Here is a 19,237-nt window from a genome sequence, read left to right as displayed (position 1 = left end):
AATTAGCCAGGTGTGGTGGTGTGCACCTGTAATCCCAGCTACTTGGGAGGCTGAGGCAGGAGAATCATGTGAACCAGGAGGTGGAGGTTGCAGTGAGCCAAGATGGCACCCTTGTACTCCAGCCCAGGCAACAGTGTGAGACTCCATCTCAAAAAAAAAAAAGTCCGTCTCTACTTCACTTGTTCAACTTCACTGGAATGTCCCCAGACCTATAGGAAAACAGCCTTTTGTATGGCAAGAGTGACACCATCTTGAAGTGAAAACCCCATGATGACCATGTTTCGCTCAGGCATACCAAGTGGTCCCTGTCACACAGATAACTCTTCAGAAAGATGCCTCTGTCACCTCCCCGGTGGTCAAGATTTTGCTAGAATGTCTGAGGCATAACCAATTGCACTTGTTTTAAAAAAAAAACAAAAAAAAAACACTTGTGATACAAAGAATACTTTCTGCAGGGCAGGTGTGGAGATCCACCATCTCATGGACAACCAAGACATCACTCCAGTTTGTAATTTCTTATTAAATGTTTGTTTCTTAGACACTGGATTTGTCAGCCTCTTTGTTTGTCCCGTTGGCTCCCTTGGCCTTTGAAGATAGGTTTGCATGGACCTGCTCACCTGCAGAACACCCTCAAACTTAGAAAGGGCGTCGCTGGACTCACTTCCTGTCCCTCAGAACCAGCTACATCCACTCCAGTCCTGCCTTGGAATCTGCCCACCCTTTTCCAGTCTCGATCTTCCTCTATGTGGACAGGCCAGATCTCCTCGGCAGGAAGAGCCTCTCCCGACCCCAGCGCATGCATGGGATAGGGGGATAGCACGTCCACTGGATCATGACACTCCCGCTACAATTTGGCAGGACTGGCAATTCCACTTGCTATTAGGTCAGCCACCCCCTGGTGAGTGATGCGGTCCTGAAGGGTGGGAGAAAGTTGTAGGCAGGAATCACCTGTGACTGCCCACCCTCCATGGTTTGAGGAACCAGAGCCCCTCTACAGCCTTTCTCCCGAGGCTAACGGTGAGCAGGGAGAGTTTGCTTCAAGTGGATGCATTTTCAAAGGCGCAGAGGCTGTGGGGTGGGGATGAGATCAGGGGCTGTCTAGGCCAGAGCTTCTCGCACCTTCTTGTGCTCACAGCATTTTTGGATCTTGGAAAAATGCAGATCGCTTTCCCAGTTCAGGGAGCCTGCAGCATCTACCTTGTTGGACTGGTTCCTTGGCCAAGCTGATGCTGGGGTCAGGAACCTCAAGGCAAGGGGAAGACAAACTCCCCTCCCCCATGTCAGCCACCTTATGGTGCTGCTACAGCAGCTGCCTGGGTGCCCACAGCCTCACCTAGGGGCTGCTACAGCTCTGGGGCATCATACCATGCCCCCAGGACCTCCCTCAACATGTGGGGTCGGGGGCAAGACAGAAATACTCACCCCCGGTGTCCTTGTCCTCAGTGGGCCAGTGCTGAAGCCCCCATAGGATTGTGGCTCAATTTCTCCCAGTTTGAGCAAATTCATTGGCATTTGTGCCTTTCCTGCCTTGGTTTCTCCACTTTCTCGTCTTTGCTTCCTGGGATCACCTTCCAGATAAACTACCTGCACCCATGTCCTGGTTTCAGGTCAACGACTGGAGTGACCAAAGTAAGATCAGGAACATCGGGCATTTGTGTGACTGGGAACCCTGGGATGGCAGCACTGGCAGCATTTCCTCCCTGGCACCCCAATCCATGTCTTCCCACCCCTCTGACACACTGAAGTACTACTGTTCTTCCATCAATTATCTTCCCGATTGAAATAACCAGAGGGTCCTGCTGTTTGCAACAAAAACCTGGATAACAATTTAGGAGTTCAGGTGGGGTCTTGGCCTGGACTGGACATGAGTGAAGAGGAGGGAGTTGTCCACGAAGCCCCTTAGGTCCACAGAAAGCTCTGCAAGGCATCAGCTTGAACATGCACACATATTTATTAGCAAACGGGACAAAAGGGGCTGGAATCTGATCCAGCAGGCAGTCCCAACCCTGTCCCTGAAGTGCCCACTGCCCAGGGGAGTGAACCAATACTGTGGTCCCCACTGCAGCCTCACAGTTTCTGGTGGACTCAGAAGGGCTGCAGGAGTCAGGGAGCCCATAGCAGAGCAAGGAGCAGCAACAGCTGGGAGGGGTTTGGCCTGGGTGTACTGTGGGACATCACCCTCCGGATCCACTGGAAGTGCACACTGATGTTGGTGTAGACACCAGGCCGATTGGGTTGACCGCAGTCCATTCCCCAGCTCACGATTCCAACCTGATACCACAGTCCATCCTTGTCACAGACCAAGGGTCCACCTGAGTCACCCTGGGGAGTAGCATGGGTGAGCCCAGCCTGGGGAGTAGACAGGCCATGAGAGCAGGAGGGGCTGTGGGGCTAGGCAGACTGAATGCAAATCTTACTCCTTCCCATAGAATCAATCAAGTCGCAGTTTCTACACTTTCTTTTTTTTTTTTTTTAAGACAGAGTCTTGCTCTGTCGCCCGGGCTGGAGTGCAGTGGCCAGATCTCAGCTCACTGCAAGCTCCACCTCCCGGGTTTACACCATTCTCCTGCCTCAGCCTCCCGAGTAGCTGGGACTACAGGCGCCCGCCACCTCGCCCGGCTAGTTTTTTGTATTTTTTAGTAGAGACGGGGTTTCACAGTGTTCGCCAGGATGGTCTCGATCTCCTGACCTCGTGATCCGCCCGTCTCGGCCTCCCAAAGTGCTGGGATTACAGGCTTGAGCCACCGCGCCTGGCCAGTTTCTACACTTTCAAAGTGGGGCAACAGCCTCCAGGGGTTGGTGGGTTAATCAATGCAGGCAGAATTTATGAAAAATGAGAAGCATATTTTGTAGGCTCAATAACTAAGACTGCACTGGTTTTCTCATAAGAAATCCAAGCAATGGGTTGGGAGTGGTTGGGGAGGAAATGGCAGTTGCTCTCAGGTTTGAAGCTGGAGAGGGCGGGATTCCCTGGTGGGGTAGAGGCACTCACTTTGCAGGTGTCTACACTGCCATCCTCAGCACCAGCACAAAACATGGAATCCTGGATCATCCTACGGCTAGAGGGCTGTTCAAACAGGTAATTACACCTGGTGTTGTTTAAGATGGTGACCTGCACTTCCCGGAGGTTGTAAGGAGGTGGCAGAGGTGCTGGAGATAGGACAGAGAAAAGCAGCACCCTTCACCTCTCCTCTGCCATCTGGAGCAGGGAGAGGAGAAAGGGCATGTGTTATAGTGGTGGTGGGGGATCCCTGACACACCCACAGTACCCAGCATTGCTCTTGACTCCCCAGCACCCAGTGCATCAACAGCCATCAACAATATCACAGATTAACCCAGTGGGTGGGCCAGGCTGTTGCAGGGCTCCTGAAACTTGTTTCTCTATCTGTAGAATGGAGATGATAGCCCCTGCCTGAGTCAGCAGAGAGATTTCTCAGCTAAAGCACAGCAGGAAGAAGGGCTACAGTAGATGAGAATGTTTATGATTAACACACTACAGCTGTGGGATCCAGGTCAAAACTTGCCATATTTGATGAAAGACGTGAACCCACAGATTTAAGAAGCTGAGCAAATTCCACATAGGTTAAACACAAAGAGATTTACCCTGAGACACATTATAATAAAACTAACAAAAGATAAAGGGAGAATCTTATGAACAGGAAGAGAGAAGTGATTCATCAAGGACAAGGGATCCTCAGCAAGATGAACAGAAACAGTCAACCAAGAATTTTATATCAGGAAAAAAATGAAGAAGAAATTAAGACATTCTCAGATAACCAAAAGCTGAGAAGATTTGTCATTAGTCGACTTATCCTACAAGAAGTGGATAAAGGAATCCTTCCAGGTAAAATGAAAGAACTCTAGAAAGTAACTCAAAGTCGGACAAACAAATAAAGTAGCCCTGGTTAAGATAACTACACAGGCAAATATAAAAGTCAGTATTATTGTGGTTTTGGTGTGTAACTCCTCTTTTTCTTTTTCTTTTTTTTTTTTTTTTTTTTTGAGATAGAGTCTCGCTCTGTCCCCCAGGCTGGAGTACAGTGGCCGGATCTCAGCTCACTGCAAGCTCCGCCTCCCGGGTTTACGCCATTCTCCTGCCTCAGCCTCCTGAGGAGCTGGGACTACAGGCGCCCGCCACCTCGCCCGGCTAGTTTTTTGTATTTTTTAGTAGAGACGGGGTTTCACTGTGTTAGCTAGGATGGTCTCGATCTCCTGACCTCGTGATCCGCCCGTCTCGGCCTCCCAAAGTGCTGGGATTACAGGCTTGAGCCACCGCGCCCAGCCAACTCCTCTTTTTCTTACATAATTTAAAAGACAAATACATAAAACAATAATTATAAATATAGGTTAAAGGTTACACAATGAATAAGGATGTAAATTGTGACAATAACAACACAAAGTGGAAGAATGGAGCCGTATAGGAACGGAGATTTTGTGAATACTATTGAAGCTAAGTTGGTATAAATTCAAAGTAGGTTGTTATAAGGTTTAGATGTTAATTGTAATCCCTAGAGCAACCACTAACAAAGCAAAATAAACACAGAGAAGGAAATGAGAAGGGAATCAATATGGTACTCTAAAGAGTCGGTTACACAAAAATGAGGAGATAAGAAACAAAAAAACATAAAACATAGGTATAGAAAAAAGATATGATGAGATCTAAAAACCAGATAACAAAATGGCAGAAGTAATTCTTCGCAGATCAGTAATTAATTACTCTTCATGTAAAGGACTTGAATGCTCCAAATACAAAGCAGAGACTGATATAACAGCTTTTAAAAAAATCACTGGATCCAGATCGGTGCTCCTTATAAGAGATGCACTTTTAGATCCAGTGAAACACACAGGCTGAAAGTGAAAGGTTGGGAAAAAGTTCCATAAAAATAGTAACCAAAAGAGAGCTGAGGTTGCTATACTATGCCAGACAGAATAGAGTTTAATACGAACTTGTTTTTTTTTTTGTTTGTTTGTTTGTTTGTTTTTTTGAGGCGGAGTCTCGCTCTGTCCCCCAGGCTGGAGTGCAGTGGCCAGCTCTCAGCTCACTGCAAGCTCCGCCTCCCGGGTTTACACCATTCTCCTGCCTCAGCCTCCCGGGTAGCTGGGACTACAGGCGCCCGCCGCCTCGCCCGGCTAGGTTTTTGCATTTTTTTTTTTTAGTAGAGACGGGGTTTCACCGTGTTAGCCAGGATGGTCTCGATCTCCTGACCTCGTGATCCGCCCGTCTTGGCCTCCCAAAGTGCTGGGATTACAGGCTTGAGCCACCGCGCCCAGCCAATACGAACTTGTTATAAGAGTCCAAGAACATTACATATTGATAAAACAATCAAATCATCAAGAAAATACACCAATCATAAGAATCTTCATACCTAACAACAGATTTCCAAAACATATAAAGCAAAATTGACAGAATTGGCAGGAGAAATAGACAGTTCTACAATAATAGTTGGAGATGTTAATAGCTCGCTATTAATAATTAATAGAACAGCCGGGCACAGTGGCTCACACCTTTAATCCCAGCACTTTGGGAGGCCGAGGCAGGCAAATCACAAGGACAGGAGTTCGAGACCAGCCTGCCCAAGATGGTGAAACCCTGTCTCTACTAAAAATACAAAAAATTAGCTGCGCATAGTGGCAGGTGCCTGTAATCCCAGCTACTTAGGAGGCTGAGGCAGGAGAATCGCTTGAGCCTGCAAGGCCGAGGCTGCAGTGAGCCGAGATCAAGCCACTGCACTCCAGCCTGGGCAACAGAGTGAGACTCTGTCTCAAATAATAATAAGAATAAGAATAAATAGATAAAACAAGCAGAGAGAAGATCATTAATAATAGAGTTCTAGAACAGCACCATAAATCAATCATTCCTAACAGATAGAATAGGCCACCCAAACAATAGTAGAATATAGTCTTCCAAAGTGTAAGCAGAACATTCTCCAGGATAGACAATATGTCAAGTCACAAAACAAGTTGCAGAGAATTAGACAAGGCTGAAATCATACAAAACATCTTCACTGATCACAAGGGAATGAACCTATAAGTCAATAACAGAATGAACAAGGAAAAATTCACAAATATATAGAAATTAAGCAACACACTTTTGAATGACCAATAGGCCAAATAAGAAATCACAAGGAAACTTAGAAAATACTTTGAGATGAATGACAATGAAAACACAAAAGATAAAAACTTATGAGTTGCAGCAAAAGCAGTTCTCAGGAGGAAATATGAGCTATAAATGCCCACATTAATAAAGAAGGAAAATCTCAAATCAGTAACTTTACATTTTAAGGATCCAGAAAAAGAAGAAACTAAATACAAAGCTAGCAGAAAGAAGGGAATAGTCCAGGTGTGGTGGCTAATGCCTGTAATCCCAGCACTTTAGGAGGCCGAGACAGGCAGATCACCTGAGGTCAAGAGTTCGAGACCAGCCTGGCCAACATGGCAAAACTCTGTCCCTACTAAAAATACATAAATTAGCTGGGTATGGTGGCACATGCCTATAATCCCAGCTTCTAGGGAGGCCGAGGCAGGAGGATGGCTTGAACCCAGTAGGTGGAGGCTGCAGTGAGCCGAGATGGCACCATTGTACTCTACCCTGGGTGACAAGAGCAAAACTCCATCTCAAAAAAAAAAAAAAGGAAGAAGGGAATAAAGAGTAGAATGGAGGAAGACAAACTAGAGGGTAGAAAAACAATAGAGGAAATCAATGAAACCAAAAAGGTTGGTTCTTTGAGAGATCAACAAAATTGACCATGTAAGTGGGGACATTACTACTGACCTTACAGAAATAAAAATGACTATAAAAGAATACTATGAGCAATTGTACAACAACAAATCAGATAACCTAGTGGAAATGAAAAAATTCCTACCTGGAGATACATAAACTACCAAAACCAACTAGAAAAGAAAGAGAAAATCTGCACAGACTTATGATAAGTGAAAAGATTGAATCAGAAATTTAAAATCTCCCAACAAAGAAAATCTTAGGATCAGGTAGCTTCATTGCTGAATTCCACCAACATATGAAGAAGTAACACCAATCCTTCCTGAGCACTTCCCAAAAACAGAAGAGAAGGAAACACTTCAGGAAACATTCCATGAGGCCAGCATTATCCTGCACTCCAAAGCCAGACAACGATCCCACACACACACAAAGGAAAACTAAAAACCAGTGTCTCTTATGACTGTGCATGTAAAACTCCTCAACAAAATAGGGCAAACCAAATCTAGCAGCATATTAAGGGAACTGTATACCATGACCAAGTAATACTCATCCCACAAGGGCAGGGTAGTCCAACATTTTCAAATCAGTTGATAAGGAATATTACATAAATAGAATGAAGGACAAGCCACACAATCATCTCCATTGACACAGAAAAAGCATGTCACAATACTCAACACGCTTTGATGATGAAAACGTTTGGCAAACTAGGAATAGAAGGAAACTAACTCAATGTAATAAAGACCATATAAGAAAAGCCCACATCGGGCCAGGTATGGTGGCTCACGCCTGTAATTCCAGCACTTTGGGAGGCCGAGGTGAGCGGATAATGAGGTCGAGACCATCCTGGCTAACACGGTGAAACCCTGTCTCTACTAAAAATACAAAAAATTAGCCAGGCATGGTGGCGGGTGCCCGTGGTCCCAGCTACTCGGGAGGCTGAGGCAGGACAATGGCATGAACCCAGGAGGCAGAGCTTGCAGTGAACCGAGATGGTGCCACTGCACTCCAGCCTGGGCGAACAGCAAGACTCCTTCTCAAAAGAAGAGAAAAGAAAAGAAAAGCCCATAGCAAAAATCATACTCAATGGTGAAAAACTGAAAGCTTTTCCTTCAAGATCAGAAACAAGTCAAGGACACCCACTTTTACCACTACTATTCAACATAGCACTGGAAGTCCCACCCAGAGCAATTAGGCAAGGTAAAAAATAAGTCTTCTGAATTTAAAAAGAAGTAAAATTACCATTGTTCACAGATGACATGATTCTTTTTGTAGAAATCACTAAAGATTCCACAAAACTGTTAGAACCAATGAAGAAACCCAGCAGTTGCAATATGCAAAATTAACATCTAAAAATCAAGACGACCAAAAAAAAAAAAAAAGTAACACAAAAACTCAGGCTGAGCACAGTGGCTCATGCCTGTAATCCCAGCACTGTGGGAGGCAGAGGCAGGTAGATCACCTGAGGTCAGGTATTCCAGACCAGCTTGACCAACATGGTGAAACCCTGTCACTACTAAAAATATAAAAATTAGCCAGACATGGTGGTGCATGCCTGTAGTCCCAGCTACTTGGGAGACTGAGGCAGGTGAATCGCTTGAACACAGGAGGAGGAGGTTGCAGTGACCTGAGATCGTGCCATTGCACTCTAGCCTGGGTGACAAGAGTGAAACTCTGTTTCAGAAAAAAAAAAAAATTGACCACTCTGAGCAACAAAGTGAGACCCCTATCTCTACCCACCCCCCCAAAAAAATAATAAATTAGCTGGAAGCCGGGCATGGTGGCTCACATCTGTAATCCCAGCACTTTGGGAGGCCAAAGTGGGTAGATCACCAGAGGTCAGGAGTTCGAGACCAGCCTGGCCAACATAGTGAAACCCTATATTGATATATCCCACAAAATGAATCTTGGAGACACTATGTTATAGCAAATACTCTAGACCCCTAAAAAATCATATGTTGTATGTTCCGTGTGTATGGAACAGAAAAAAAGCTCATAGAAAAAGGATATAAAGAAAGAAAATATTTTCATATAGCTATACAACTTGTTTGTGTCTTGAAATAAGGTAGCTGCTATTACAAAACAGTAAAAAAGTTAAAATAGTAATAATTTTTAAAAAGTAAAAAGTTTACAGTAAGCTACGTTCCACTTGCTATTAAAGAAAGAACAGGTTTTGGGGTAAATTTAGTGTAGCCTCGCGTACAGTGTTTATAAAGTCTATAGTAGTGTGGAGTCATGTCCTAGACCTTCACATTCACTCACCATTCATTCACCTACCAACAGCCACTTCCAGTCTGGCAAGCTCCACTAATGGTAAGTGCCTAGGGCACAGGCATACTGTTTTTCATCTTTTTTTTTTTTTTTTTTTGAGATGGAGTCTCCCTCTGTCACCCAGGCTGGAATGCAGTGGCACTATCTTGGCTCACTGAAACCTCTGCCCCTCACGGGTTTAAGAGATTCTCCTGCCTCAGCCTCCCGAGGAACTGAGATTACAGGCACCCGCTATCACACCCGGCTAATTTTTGTATTTTTAGTACAGACAGGGTTTCACCATATTGGTCAGGCTGGTCTCGAACTCCTGACCTCAGGTGATTCACCTGCCTCGGCCTCCCAAAGTACTGGGATTACAGGCTCATCTGCCCAGCCTGGTTTTTATCTTTTATGCCATATTTTTACCGTGCCTCTTCTCTGTTTAGATACGCTTAAGTACGTAAGTACTTACCAGTGTGTTACAACTGCTCTGGTATTCAGCGCAGTAACAAGTTGCACAGGTTTGTAGCCCAGGAGCAATGGGCTAGACCGTACAGTCTGGGTGTGTAGTAGGCTCTGCCATCCAGGTTTGTGTAACTACACTCCATGATGTTGACACAATAATGAAACTGCCTCATGATGCGTATCACAGAACATACCCCGGTCATTAAGTGACACAGGACTGTAGGCTAAAAATCACTGAATTGTGTACTTCAACACTGAACACTTGAACATTTTATGGTTTGTGAGTTGTCTCAATTTTTACAAATCGTTGCCTGAGGTTTCTGTCACCAGGTCCTCCCGAACTCCCCCTCACTCCTTCAGGCCCGGGGCAAGCTGGCCTCCCTCTCACACTGTCCTGCTGGCCCCCACAGTCCCTGGCAGCGGGGAGAACTGGGAGTTTGATCCCTGCCCTGGCAGGTGGCAGTGAGAGCAGAAAAGCAGGTGAGGAGAGATTGAGAGCAGGAGGGGTGCAGTTGCACCCCCTGACCAGGGAGGGGCTGCTGTGCTTGTGTAGCGGGAAGAGGGGTAGAGGGTAATGTCCACCCCAGACCCCCATCGCCCCACCCGGTGTATCCCCAGCCTCACTGTCACTGGGGCTGATTAACCCCCAGCCGGTCACCCAGCAGTCCGGCCGGTGCACGAAGGTGAAGGTGGAGGACTCAACGCAAATGGGCTGGATGTACACATTGTAGGCGACAGAGGAGGCCAGTCTCAGCAGGGCAATGTCATTGTCTAGAACCCCAAGGGCGTCAGGGTTCACAATGATGTCCTGCACTTTGTAACGATTGCTGTAGGCCCGCAGGTTGCAAGGAGTTGGCCTGGAAGTCAGCTCGCCCAACTGGACCGTCCACTCGGAAGGATAGTAGTGCCTGGCAGAAAAGGAGAGAGGGCAGGGAGCCCTGGAACTGGGGGCTGGCCGCCTGAGCTCGCTGGAGGTCCAGTCCCTGAGGCCGAGCTGCGGAGTGGCTACTGTTTGCTCATCCCGGAGGCCATTAGCAAGCCCGAGGCCCCGACCGCCCCCAGACTCACTTTCGGAAGCAGTGCGCGGCCGTGAGCACCCAGCGGCGGCTAAGCAGGCTCCCTCCACATCGGTGGCGCCTCCTCAGGCGCAGGCTGGCCTGCCATGGCCAGCGCCCACGCGCGGACTCCACTCCGCCCGCCACCAGCGAGTGAACTTCCCAGTGGCCGCAGGCCTCTGGGATGGACAGATGGACGCGGCTGAGCTGCGAGGGATAAGGGTGGGGCAGGCCCGCCCCGCCCGGCCTTGCCCCAGGGTGCGCGCAGCGAGGGGCTCCCTGGGGAACCGCGCGCCAAGAAGGTGACGCTGGGGACGTTCCCACCCCCAGGGGCCATTAGTTACTTGAGCATCACGTTCTTGGGACCTGGAACAGAGAGCAGTAGATGGGCCCCGGTGCACCCGGGCCCAGCCACCCTGGCAGGCATAGCGCGTCCCGGGCGCCCTACCTGACAACAGCTCCGCCTCATCTGACTCTGCAGGAGACAAGAAGTGAGCCCCCCGCGGCCTCCACCTCGCGTCCTCCCCGCTGCCCCCCGTCCCGCCAGCAGCTGCCCGAGCTCACCCGGCTTCCCGAGTCCAGCCCGCGCCAGCAGCAGCGCCCCGTGCGCGCCCATAGCCTCCTCTCCCGCGGCCTGGCGCCCCCTCTGCCTCCTCTCGCTCCGGGCCTGGGCCGCCCCCTGGGGGCAGGGCGGGATGGGAGCTCCAGCTTCATCCTCCCAAACCGGGCCTAAGGGCTGTTTGGGGACTCTCAGGCCTGGCAGCGCCCTGGCTTTCAACTCCTACGGGCGGGTCTTCAACCACATTCCTTGATGTGGCCCAGACCTGGTGGACCCCACAGTCCCTTTCTTGTCTGCAGCCCGGGGGTCCTGGCTGCCCGCTTAGTGCCTCCTGTCCTCCACCCATGACTTCCTCCAGCACCAAGGGTCTGGCCCTGAGCCGGGAGTCCCCTTAAAGCAGGCAGGCAAGGCCTTCCTGAGGGCGGGGTGGGGCCTGGCAGCGTGGAACCTGCTGCTGGCAGTGCTCGTCCTGTACAGACCCGCAGACTGTGCACCGCCCAGGGGTTCTCGGCCCCACTCCCTGCCCGCTGCCCTGCAGGGCCCACACAGCTACCTGGAGCCACCGCGGGGGTCTCCCGCCTTGTGGGAGATGTTTCAGGGAACCAAGGTAACCAAGCAGGCCCTACAGTACTAGATGTGAATGGGCCACTGAGTCCAGGTGCATAAGACCTCCTGCAGGGCTCCTGCTACTCAGAAAAACCATCACACTCATGGTAAGGGTTTAGAGTTCACAGAGTGAAAGGACTTAGGTTAAAACCAGCAAAGGAAAAGGCACACAGGGCAGAGTGCAGGCGAGACCAGGAGGAAGGCTGCAGTGAGCACTCCAGAGGAGGCCTATGCATGCCCGTCATTCTCCCAGCATGGAAGTGTCACAACCAGGGACGCTGGCCTGAGCCTTGGCAGCACGGTTTTACTGGAGGTTGGCGGTGCCTGGAGCAGCTGCATGACTGACGCTAATCAGTCAGCCTCCAGCCCCTCCAGAGGTCCCCTGATACCACCTGGCTCAAGGCCCCGCCATCAGTCATGTTGTGAGCATCAGCTGTCTGGCGGGGCCCAGGGATCCTATGCAGAGGCATTCTTATCAGGCAAGACATTCAAGATCTTAGAGGCTTGGATGTGCAGCATCTGAACACCCCAAGTCTATTGAGTTAACCGTCTGCTGTAAGGCTACCCCGTGGCTCTTATAGCAAAAGGATCATATTTTTCTGAGTTTCCATGACTAGGAATGCAAATAATAGCATGGCTGGGCTAAGCGCAGTGGCTCACGCCTGTAATCTCAGCACTTTGGGAGGCTGAGGTGGGCAGATCATTTGAGCTCAGGAGTTCAAGACCAGCCTGGCCAACATGGTGAAATCCTGTCTCTACTAAAAAATTAGCCAGGCATGGTGGTGGGCACCTGTAATCCCAGCTACTTGGGAGGCTGAGGAAGGAGAATCGCTTGAACTCAGGAGGCAGAGGTTTCAGTGAGCCAAGATGGTGCTACTGCACTCCAGCCTGGGTGACAGAGCAAAAACTCCGTCTCAAAAAAAATAAATAAAGAATAAACTATATAAACTGTGTTCTAACTGCAACAAGGTTTTTCTTTTTCTCTGGCAGTTAAGCAAGTGCTGGCCTAGAGATAAGCAATATTAAAACAATTATAACTCATCCATTGACAGACACTAGATAACTGACTTCCCTGTTCCACAAGCCACAACTACAGCTTTGATTGGACAAGAAACTGATTTCAGTCACTTTCTCCTGATAAGAGGCCTCCAATCAAGGGTTGGTTCTGACTGGTTTCCAGAGGCTGTGCACTTGAGTGCTTTGATGTCATGAAAAGACCTTTTGATATATAGGACTTAATGTAATGCATTTAAATGTTAAGTTGCCACCCCAGCGTGAACATGGGATGAATGCAACGTGCGTGCTTGCTTGCCACAACTGCGTGCAGCTCTCTTTCATAAATATGGTTCCTCCTATATCCTGTTGAGTATGTGTATGTGGCAACTGCTTCAGAATAAATTCTTGTCTTATCCCCTCCTCCCTCGAAGTACCTGTTAACAGTCTCTGCCGGATGCTGCACTTATGGCCTGCAGAATGGCCAGCCTGCAGGCTGCAACCATTTGTTTATTTATTTATTTTTATTTTGAGACAAAAGCCTTGCTGTGTCACCCATGCTGGAGTGCAGTAGCACCATCTTGGCTCACTGCAACCTCTGTCTCCCAGGTCCAAGCGATTCTCCTGCTTCAGCCTCCCAAGTAGCTGGGATTACAGGTGCACACCACCACGCCCAGCTAATTTTTGTGGAGACAGGGTTTCACCATGTTGGCCAGGCTGGTCTTGAACTCCTGACCTCAAGTGATCTGCCCACCTCGGACTCCCAAAGTGCTGGGATTACAGGTGTGAGCCACCGCGTCCTGCCTGCAACCCTTTATGAGAAATAGCCTCCTTGGGCTGGGCACGGTGGCTCACGCCTATAATCCCAGCACTTTGAGAGGCCGAGGCGGGCGGATCACGAGGTCAGGAGATCGAGACCATTCTGGCTAACAGAGTGAAACCCCATCTCTACCAAAAACACAAAAAATTAGCCGGGCGTTGTGGCAGGGGCCTGTAGTCCCAGCTATTTGGCAGGAGAATGGAGTGAACCTGGGAGGTGGAGGTTGCAGTGAGTCGTGATCACACCACTACACTCCAGACTGGGTGACAGATAGAGACTCCGTCTCCAAAAAAAAAAAGAAAAGTGGCGTGGAGTGGTTTGAATACATGTCCCCGAAATTCGTGTCTACCTGGAACATCAGAATTGACCTGATTTTGAAACACAGGCTTTGCAGATGCAATTAGTTACAATGAGGCCACAGGGCATCAGGATGGGAGTGTCTCCCAAGAGACAGAAAAGAAGACCTGCATGGGTAGGGCAGGGAGCTGCAGACCCCAGGGCCTGATGGGAGGCTCCTTTGCCAAGCACACCCCACCTGCCCCCTTGCCACTCACCTCTCCACCTGGGGCCCAGCAGGCTGGAGGGGAGCCGAGGGTGCCTGAGTCTTGAGGGGAAAACTTTTTATTCAAAGATGTAAAGCAGCTGGGGGAGATCCCAGATTCTCAGCAGGAAGAACTGATGCCTCTGCTGTCTTTCTCTGACCACACAGATGGCAGGCACCCTCCCTGCCCTGCTAAGGGGCAGTCGTGGCCCTTGCTGTCTGGATCCAGGCCTTACAGAGGCTGTGCAGGCAAAAAAGAAGAGCCATCAGCCTGGGGCGTCAGGGAGATGGGATGCAGTGCCCTTCCTGACTCCTCAGATTTTTCCACTCCTCACAAACTCCCCAACCTTTCAGACGCTCCTCTCTTCTCCCTGCTGGCTCCAGAGCAGAATCCAAGCCCTGGGCAGTGTCACCCTCACTCAGCCCAGCCCTGAAGACAGAATGAGAGGGGCTTCCTATCTCCAGATCCTGCTCCTTCTGGTGCTGGGTGAGTGGGGACACGGACTGGGGGGTAAGGGCCGCAGATACCTTGGCTCCCAGTTCTCCCATCTCACTGCTCCCTGGAGCACTCTTGGGCTTTCTAATCTTGATTCCAAGGGCTCAATCCTCTCTGCCACTGACCTTGACCTCGCCACACCTCGATGTGCTTGTCGGTGTCATGCTCATACTCCCTTCCCCCCTGCACCTTCACAGTGCTCTGGGAAGGGTTAAATAAGATAATAGACGGCATGAAAGCCTGGCACAAGGTCAGGGCAACATTATGTTTCACCCTCCTTCCTCATCTCTGGCCTCCCTTCCAACCCCGTTATCTGACACCAAATCTATAATCTGATCCCTTCCCTGCTTCCTCCTCCAGGAGCTGCTGGGACTCAGGGAAGGAAGTCTGCAGGTGAGGAAGCCTCGGAGTCCACCCGAGTCAGCCCCATCCTGGACCTTGGCCCCGTGTCTCCCCCCACACACCAGCCTCCCAGGCCCCAGGTCCTCAGCCAACCCTCACGGCCCCTGCTCCTTTTGTAGCCTGCAGGCAGCCCCACGTGTCCAGTCAGATCGTAGGGGGCCGGGATACCCGGGATGGAGAGTGGCCGTGGCAGGCGAGCATACAGCATCGTGGGGCACACGTGTGTGTGGGGTCGCTCATCGCCCCCCAGTGGGTGCTGACAGCAGCGCACTGCTTCTCCAGGTCAGCGCTCACCAAGGGCCCAGGCGGGGTGTGCAAGGAAGGCAAGGCCCGCGGAGAACAGGGCGTGGCCGGCAGAGGTGTTGGGGTGGAGGCAGGCTGGAGGGGGTCGAGGACCGGGTGCTGGAAGTAGCCCCCCGCTCCTGTCCTACAGGAGGGCACTGCCAGCTGAGTACCGCGTGCGCCTGGGGGCGCTGCATCTGGGCCCCACCTTGCCCCGCACGCTCTCGGTGCCCGTGCGACGGGTGCTGCTGGCCCTGGACTACTCCGAGGACGGGGCCCGCGGCAACCTGGCACTGCTGCAGCTGCGTCGCCCGGTGCCCCTGAGCGCTCGCATCCAGCCCGTCTGCCTGCCCGTGCCCGGCGCCCGCCCGCCGCCCGGCACACCATGCTGGGTCACTGGCTGGGGCAGCCTCCACCCAGGAGGTAAGGCAGGAGGGCGGGGCTCCCAGGCATGGGGGAGCCCCCATCTCCTCCTCCAAATGACTGGAAATCCCAGTCCCTCACTGCCCCAATCCAAGACCCAGCACGGCTTCTCGGGAACCAAACCTCCTCTCACTCAGAACTCAGCTTCTCCCACTGACCCTGGCTCCACGCCTTCCTTTCAGAGGTTCCTCCTCTTCCCCCAGTGCTCCTCCCAGAGTGGCAACCGCTACAGGGAGTAAGGGTACTGCTGCTGGACTCGCCCACTTGTGACCACCTCTACCACGTGGGCGCAGAGGTGCCCCTGGCAGAGCCCATTGTACTGCCTGGGAGCCTGTGTGCCCGCTACCCCCAGGGCCACAAGAACGCCTGCCAGGTGTGCACCCCACCTCCCCAGCCTCCAGAGTCCCATCCCTGTGCCTAGCACCCTGCCTCCCTAAACTCCAGGACCCAGGACATACCAACTCAGGCTCAGGGTCCTGGCCCCCAACCCAGAGGCACCACCCCAGGAGTTTGGAACCCTGAGAACTGTTCTGAGGTCCTGGGAGGGCTGAGACCTAGGCTCCTCTTTCTCCTGCAGGGTGATTCTGGGGGACCCCTGACCTGCCTGCAGTCTGGGAGCTGGGTCCTGGTGGGCGTGGTGAGCTGGGGCAAGGGTTGTGCCCTGCCCAACCGTCCAGGTGTCTACACCAACGTGGCCACATATAGCCCCTGGATTCAGGCTCATGTAAGCTTCTAATGCTAGCCAGTGAGGCTGACCTGGAGCCAGCTGCTGGGGTCCCTCAGTCTCCTGGTTCATCCGGGGACCTGCCCATATCCCACATCTCTTCTGCCTTGAGGCCAAGATGCCTAATAAAGCTAAAGGCCACCCCCAACCCCTACTCCCCACCTCCTGCCTCCTCTCCTCTTTGGGGCTCACCAGATCTGACTCCACCAACTCTCATCCAGGGATCTGCCATGAGTCCCAGGGGGTGACACTCCCCCCTCCCTTCCTGGCTTGTATTGACTTTTCTCGGCCCTGGCCAGGGCTGGGTGCAAAGCACGCAGCGGTGGGCAGACCAACTGCTGCCCATCTGGCCTGTGTGCCCATCTTTTTCTGGAGAAAGTCAGATTCACAGCATGACAGAGATTTGACACCAGGGAGTTCCTCCATAGCTGGCTTTGAGGACACGGGGAACGCAGCCCATGAGCAGCCTCTAGGAGCAGACAGCAGCCCCTGCCGACAGCCGGCAGGGAATCGGAACCCTCAGACCCACAGCCGCGAGGCACTGGATTCTGGCAGCACCCTGAAAGAGCTGGGAAGTAAGTTCTTCACCAGCCTCCAGGTAAGAGCCCCACTGGCCAACCCCTTCATTTCAACCTAAAAAGACCCTAAGCAGAGAACCTGGCTGAGCCACCCGGACTCCTGACCTACAAAGTTGTGACTTAACAAACATGTGTTTTAAGCTGCTCCATTTGTGCTGACATTTATAGAGCAATAAAAACTAATACAGATTTTGCTCCACTGTGATGGAGGTGTCCCAGTGGGAAAGGTGGGCTGGCCAGCGTGGCCACCTCCCCAGGTACTCCAAGAGGCTGGGCACTTGGCATCAGATCCTCGGCTGAGGAGGGGTCAGGAGCCCTGGGGCAGGCCCAGATTCTGTTCTCATTGTTTCTGGCCACCATTCACGCCCAGGGTGACCCTGGGGCCCAGGTCACCCTACTGACACCTGCATCCAGACGCCGACGGCCTTGCCCACCCGTGGGGTCCCCTTGCAGCCTGGTGCCTGGCATCCTGTCCCCTCTCTGCCATGTCCTTGTCTCCAGAGCCAGGACCACCCATTCCAATAGACAGAGGTCAGTTTCCACAGCTGCAGAAAGAAACAAAACCTGGAAAACTCAAAACCTACTCTGGAGCTGACAGCGGCTGTCGGCAGAAGAGAAGGGAAGACAAGGGAAGGCAAACTTCAAAGGCGCAGCCCCTTTAGGTCCAGGCACAGGCCTGAGCATTGCCTCCCTCTTCTTTTCTCCTGGGGAGCCGGGGAAGTGGGCTGTACTAGATGGTCATGGGTAGGCCAGGCCAAGTGGGGCAGGAAGGGTGCTCAAGGCTGCTCTGTCCCCCAGGTGGAGAACAGGCCACACTGTAGTACATATTGGCCACCGCTGGTGGGGTCATCAGGGACCAGGTGCCCAGGACGACAGGGCATGGCTATGGCAGGCCAGCCTGCAGGCCCAGCTAAGCAGGCAGAAGGGAGTTGAGCTGGGCAGGGAAGGGAGGATCATTAATGAAAAAAAATCACGGCCCCTCATCAAGCCCTCACCAGACATCATGCAGAGGGAGAGCTTTATTCCATCAGCTCATTGAATTCCCACAGGAGGCTCTGTGAGGTGGCTTGTCCCCATTTGCCAGATGAGAAAAACAAGTCCGAAAAGTCACACCGCCGGCAAGGTTGGTACACTGGGACTGCAGCCCAGGTGGTCTGATTCTGGGAAAAGCAGAGGTCCTCCACTCTCTCCACTCCCTCCCACCCCAACAGGGCAGCCTCCCCACACCCCTCCTTCTGGCCTGCTCCTGGCACAACAGCCTGCAGTGCCAGACGGGCGGCAGCTCGCCGGCCCTGTGCCACTGACCCCACAGGATGGGGCCCGTGTCCCCTTCCGTAATCTGAACTGATAACACCTGCTCTCCCATGGCTGCTAGCGGTCCAGATGTCGGCCAACGCGGTGACTGTTATGCCTGCTGAGTGTGTGCACTGTGCCAGGTATGTACATGCTCTCAGCAGACCTGAGAGCCCTCGAAGGAGACACTCATCTCACAGAAGAGAAACAGGCCCAGACAGGTTAGGTAACATGGCCACCAGCTGGTAAGTAGTGAAGCCACATTTGAACTCAAATCCCACACTAACAGTTATGTCACATCCCTTTTGGGGACAAAAGTAGCTATAAAACACTACAAATAAGGCACATTGCTAACTAGTGGTCATGAATAACTACTATGTATTAACACAAAAACAAGAAAAGTAGGCCAGGCACAGTGGTTCATGCTTGTAACCCGTGTTTTGGTAGACCAAGGCAGGATGATTGCTTGAGGCCAGAAAATCGAGATCAGCCTGGGCAACACAGTGAAACCCCCATCTCTACAAAAAATTAAATTAGCCAGGCATGGTGGCCCGTGCCTGTAGTCTCAGTTACTCGGGAGGGTGAGGTGGGATCGCCTGAACCCAGGATTTCAAGGCTGCCGTAATGATCACGTCACTGCACTCCAGCCTGGGCTACAGAGCAAGATCTGTGTGTAGGGAAAATCTCTCTCAAATCATGTTTTTCCTCTACTCCTGTTGTCAGAAAAGAAGGTCCCAATCCAGACCCCAAGAGAGGGTTCTTGGATCTCACGCGGGAAGGAATTCAAGGTGAGGCACAGAGCACAGTGAGAAGCAAGTTGATTAGAAAGGACTCCATCACAGAGCAGGCGTGCTCAGAGAGGAGGGGGAAGAACTCACCATCTTTGGTTAGTGTCTCTGCTTATAAGAAACTACAGGCCGGGCACGGTGGCTCAAGCCTGTAATCCCAGCACTTTGGGAAGCCGAGGAGTGGGGGGATCACCTGAGGTCAGGAGCTCGAGACCAGCCTGGCTAACATGGTAAAATCCCGTTTCTA

At 51.5% G+C, this 19,237-nt stretch overlaps 2 protein-coding genes across 5 annotated transcripts in view; one reads left to right on the top strand and one right to left on the bottom strand.

The window, feature by feature from the left end:
• LOC105517636 (testisin) overlaps positions 1 to 11,184 on the bottom strand; it is a 24,315-nt gene extending 13,131 nt beyond the window's left edge. For all 3 annotated transcript variants that reach the window (XM_011950247.1, XM_011950249.1, XM_011950248.1), the window contains exons 1-2: positions 11,050 to 11,184; positions 10,934 to 10,960 (exon numbers count right to left, since the gene is read on the bottom strand). In XM_011950247.1, coding sequence (XP_011805637.1) covers positions 10,934 to 10,960; positions 11,050 to 11,101 — 79 coding nt within the window. In that variant the 5' untranslated portion in view covers positions 11,102 to 11,184. The remainder of the gene's footprint in view (positions 1 to 10,933; positions 10,961 to 11,049) is intronic.
• A 3,180-nt stretch (positions 11,185 to 14,364) lies between these two features.
• On the top strand, positions 14,365 to 17,054 carry PRSS33 (protease, serine, 33). 2 transcript variants are annotated; one of them, XM_011950244.1, is made up of 6 exons: positions 14,365 to 14,491; positions 14,861 to 14,893; positions 15,022 to 15,184; positions 15,336 to 15,607; positions 15,811 to 15,980; positions 16,185 to 17,054. In XM_011950244.1, exons 1-6 carry the CDS (start codon positions 14,446 to 14,448, stop codon positions 16,341 to 16,343), a joined length of 843 nt encoding a protein of 280 aa, XP_011805634.1. In that variant the 5' UTR covers positions 14,365 to 14,445; the 3' UTR covers positions 16,344 to 17,054. The 2 variants fall into 2 exon arrangements, with proteins under 2 accessions (XP_011805634.1, XP_011805636.1); XM_011950246.1 differs by lacking the exons at positions 14,861 to 14,893; positions 16,185 to 17,054 and having other exon boundaries at positions 14,396 to 14,491; positions 15,811 to 16,171.
• Positions 17,055 to 19,237: the final 2,183 nt, after the last annotated feature.

Source organism: Colobus angolensis, unplaced genomic scaffold (genome assembly GCF_000951035.1).
Source record: "Colobus angolensis palliatus isolate OR3802 unplaced genomic scaffold, Cang.pa_1.0 Scaffold303, whole genome shotgun sequence".
NCBI lineage: Eukaryota > Metazoa > Chordata > Mammalia > Primates > Cercopithecidae > Colobus > Colobus angolensis.
The sequence above is the reverse complement of the archived record's forward strand: the minus strand, read 5'-3'. Positions and strand labels throughout refer to the sequence as shown.

Bases quoted from the DNA above. Each gene is read 5' to 3' on its own strand.
- PRSS33 (XM_011950244.1), top strand. From the start codon at position 14,446: ATGAGAGGGGCTTCCTATCTCCAGATCCTGCTCCTTCTGGTGCTGG. The intron at 14,492-14,860 runs GTGAGTGGGGAC...TTCCTCCTCCAG, and splicing joins CCTGCTCCTTCTGGTGCTGG to GAGCTGCTGGGACTCAGGGA. The intron at 15,981-16,184 runs GTGTGCACCCCA...TTTCTCCTGCAG, and splicing joins GCCACAAGAACGCCTGCCAG to GGTGATTCTGGGGGACCCCT.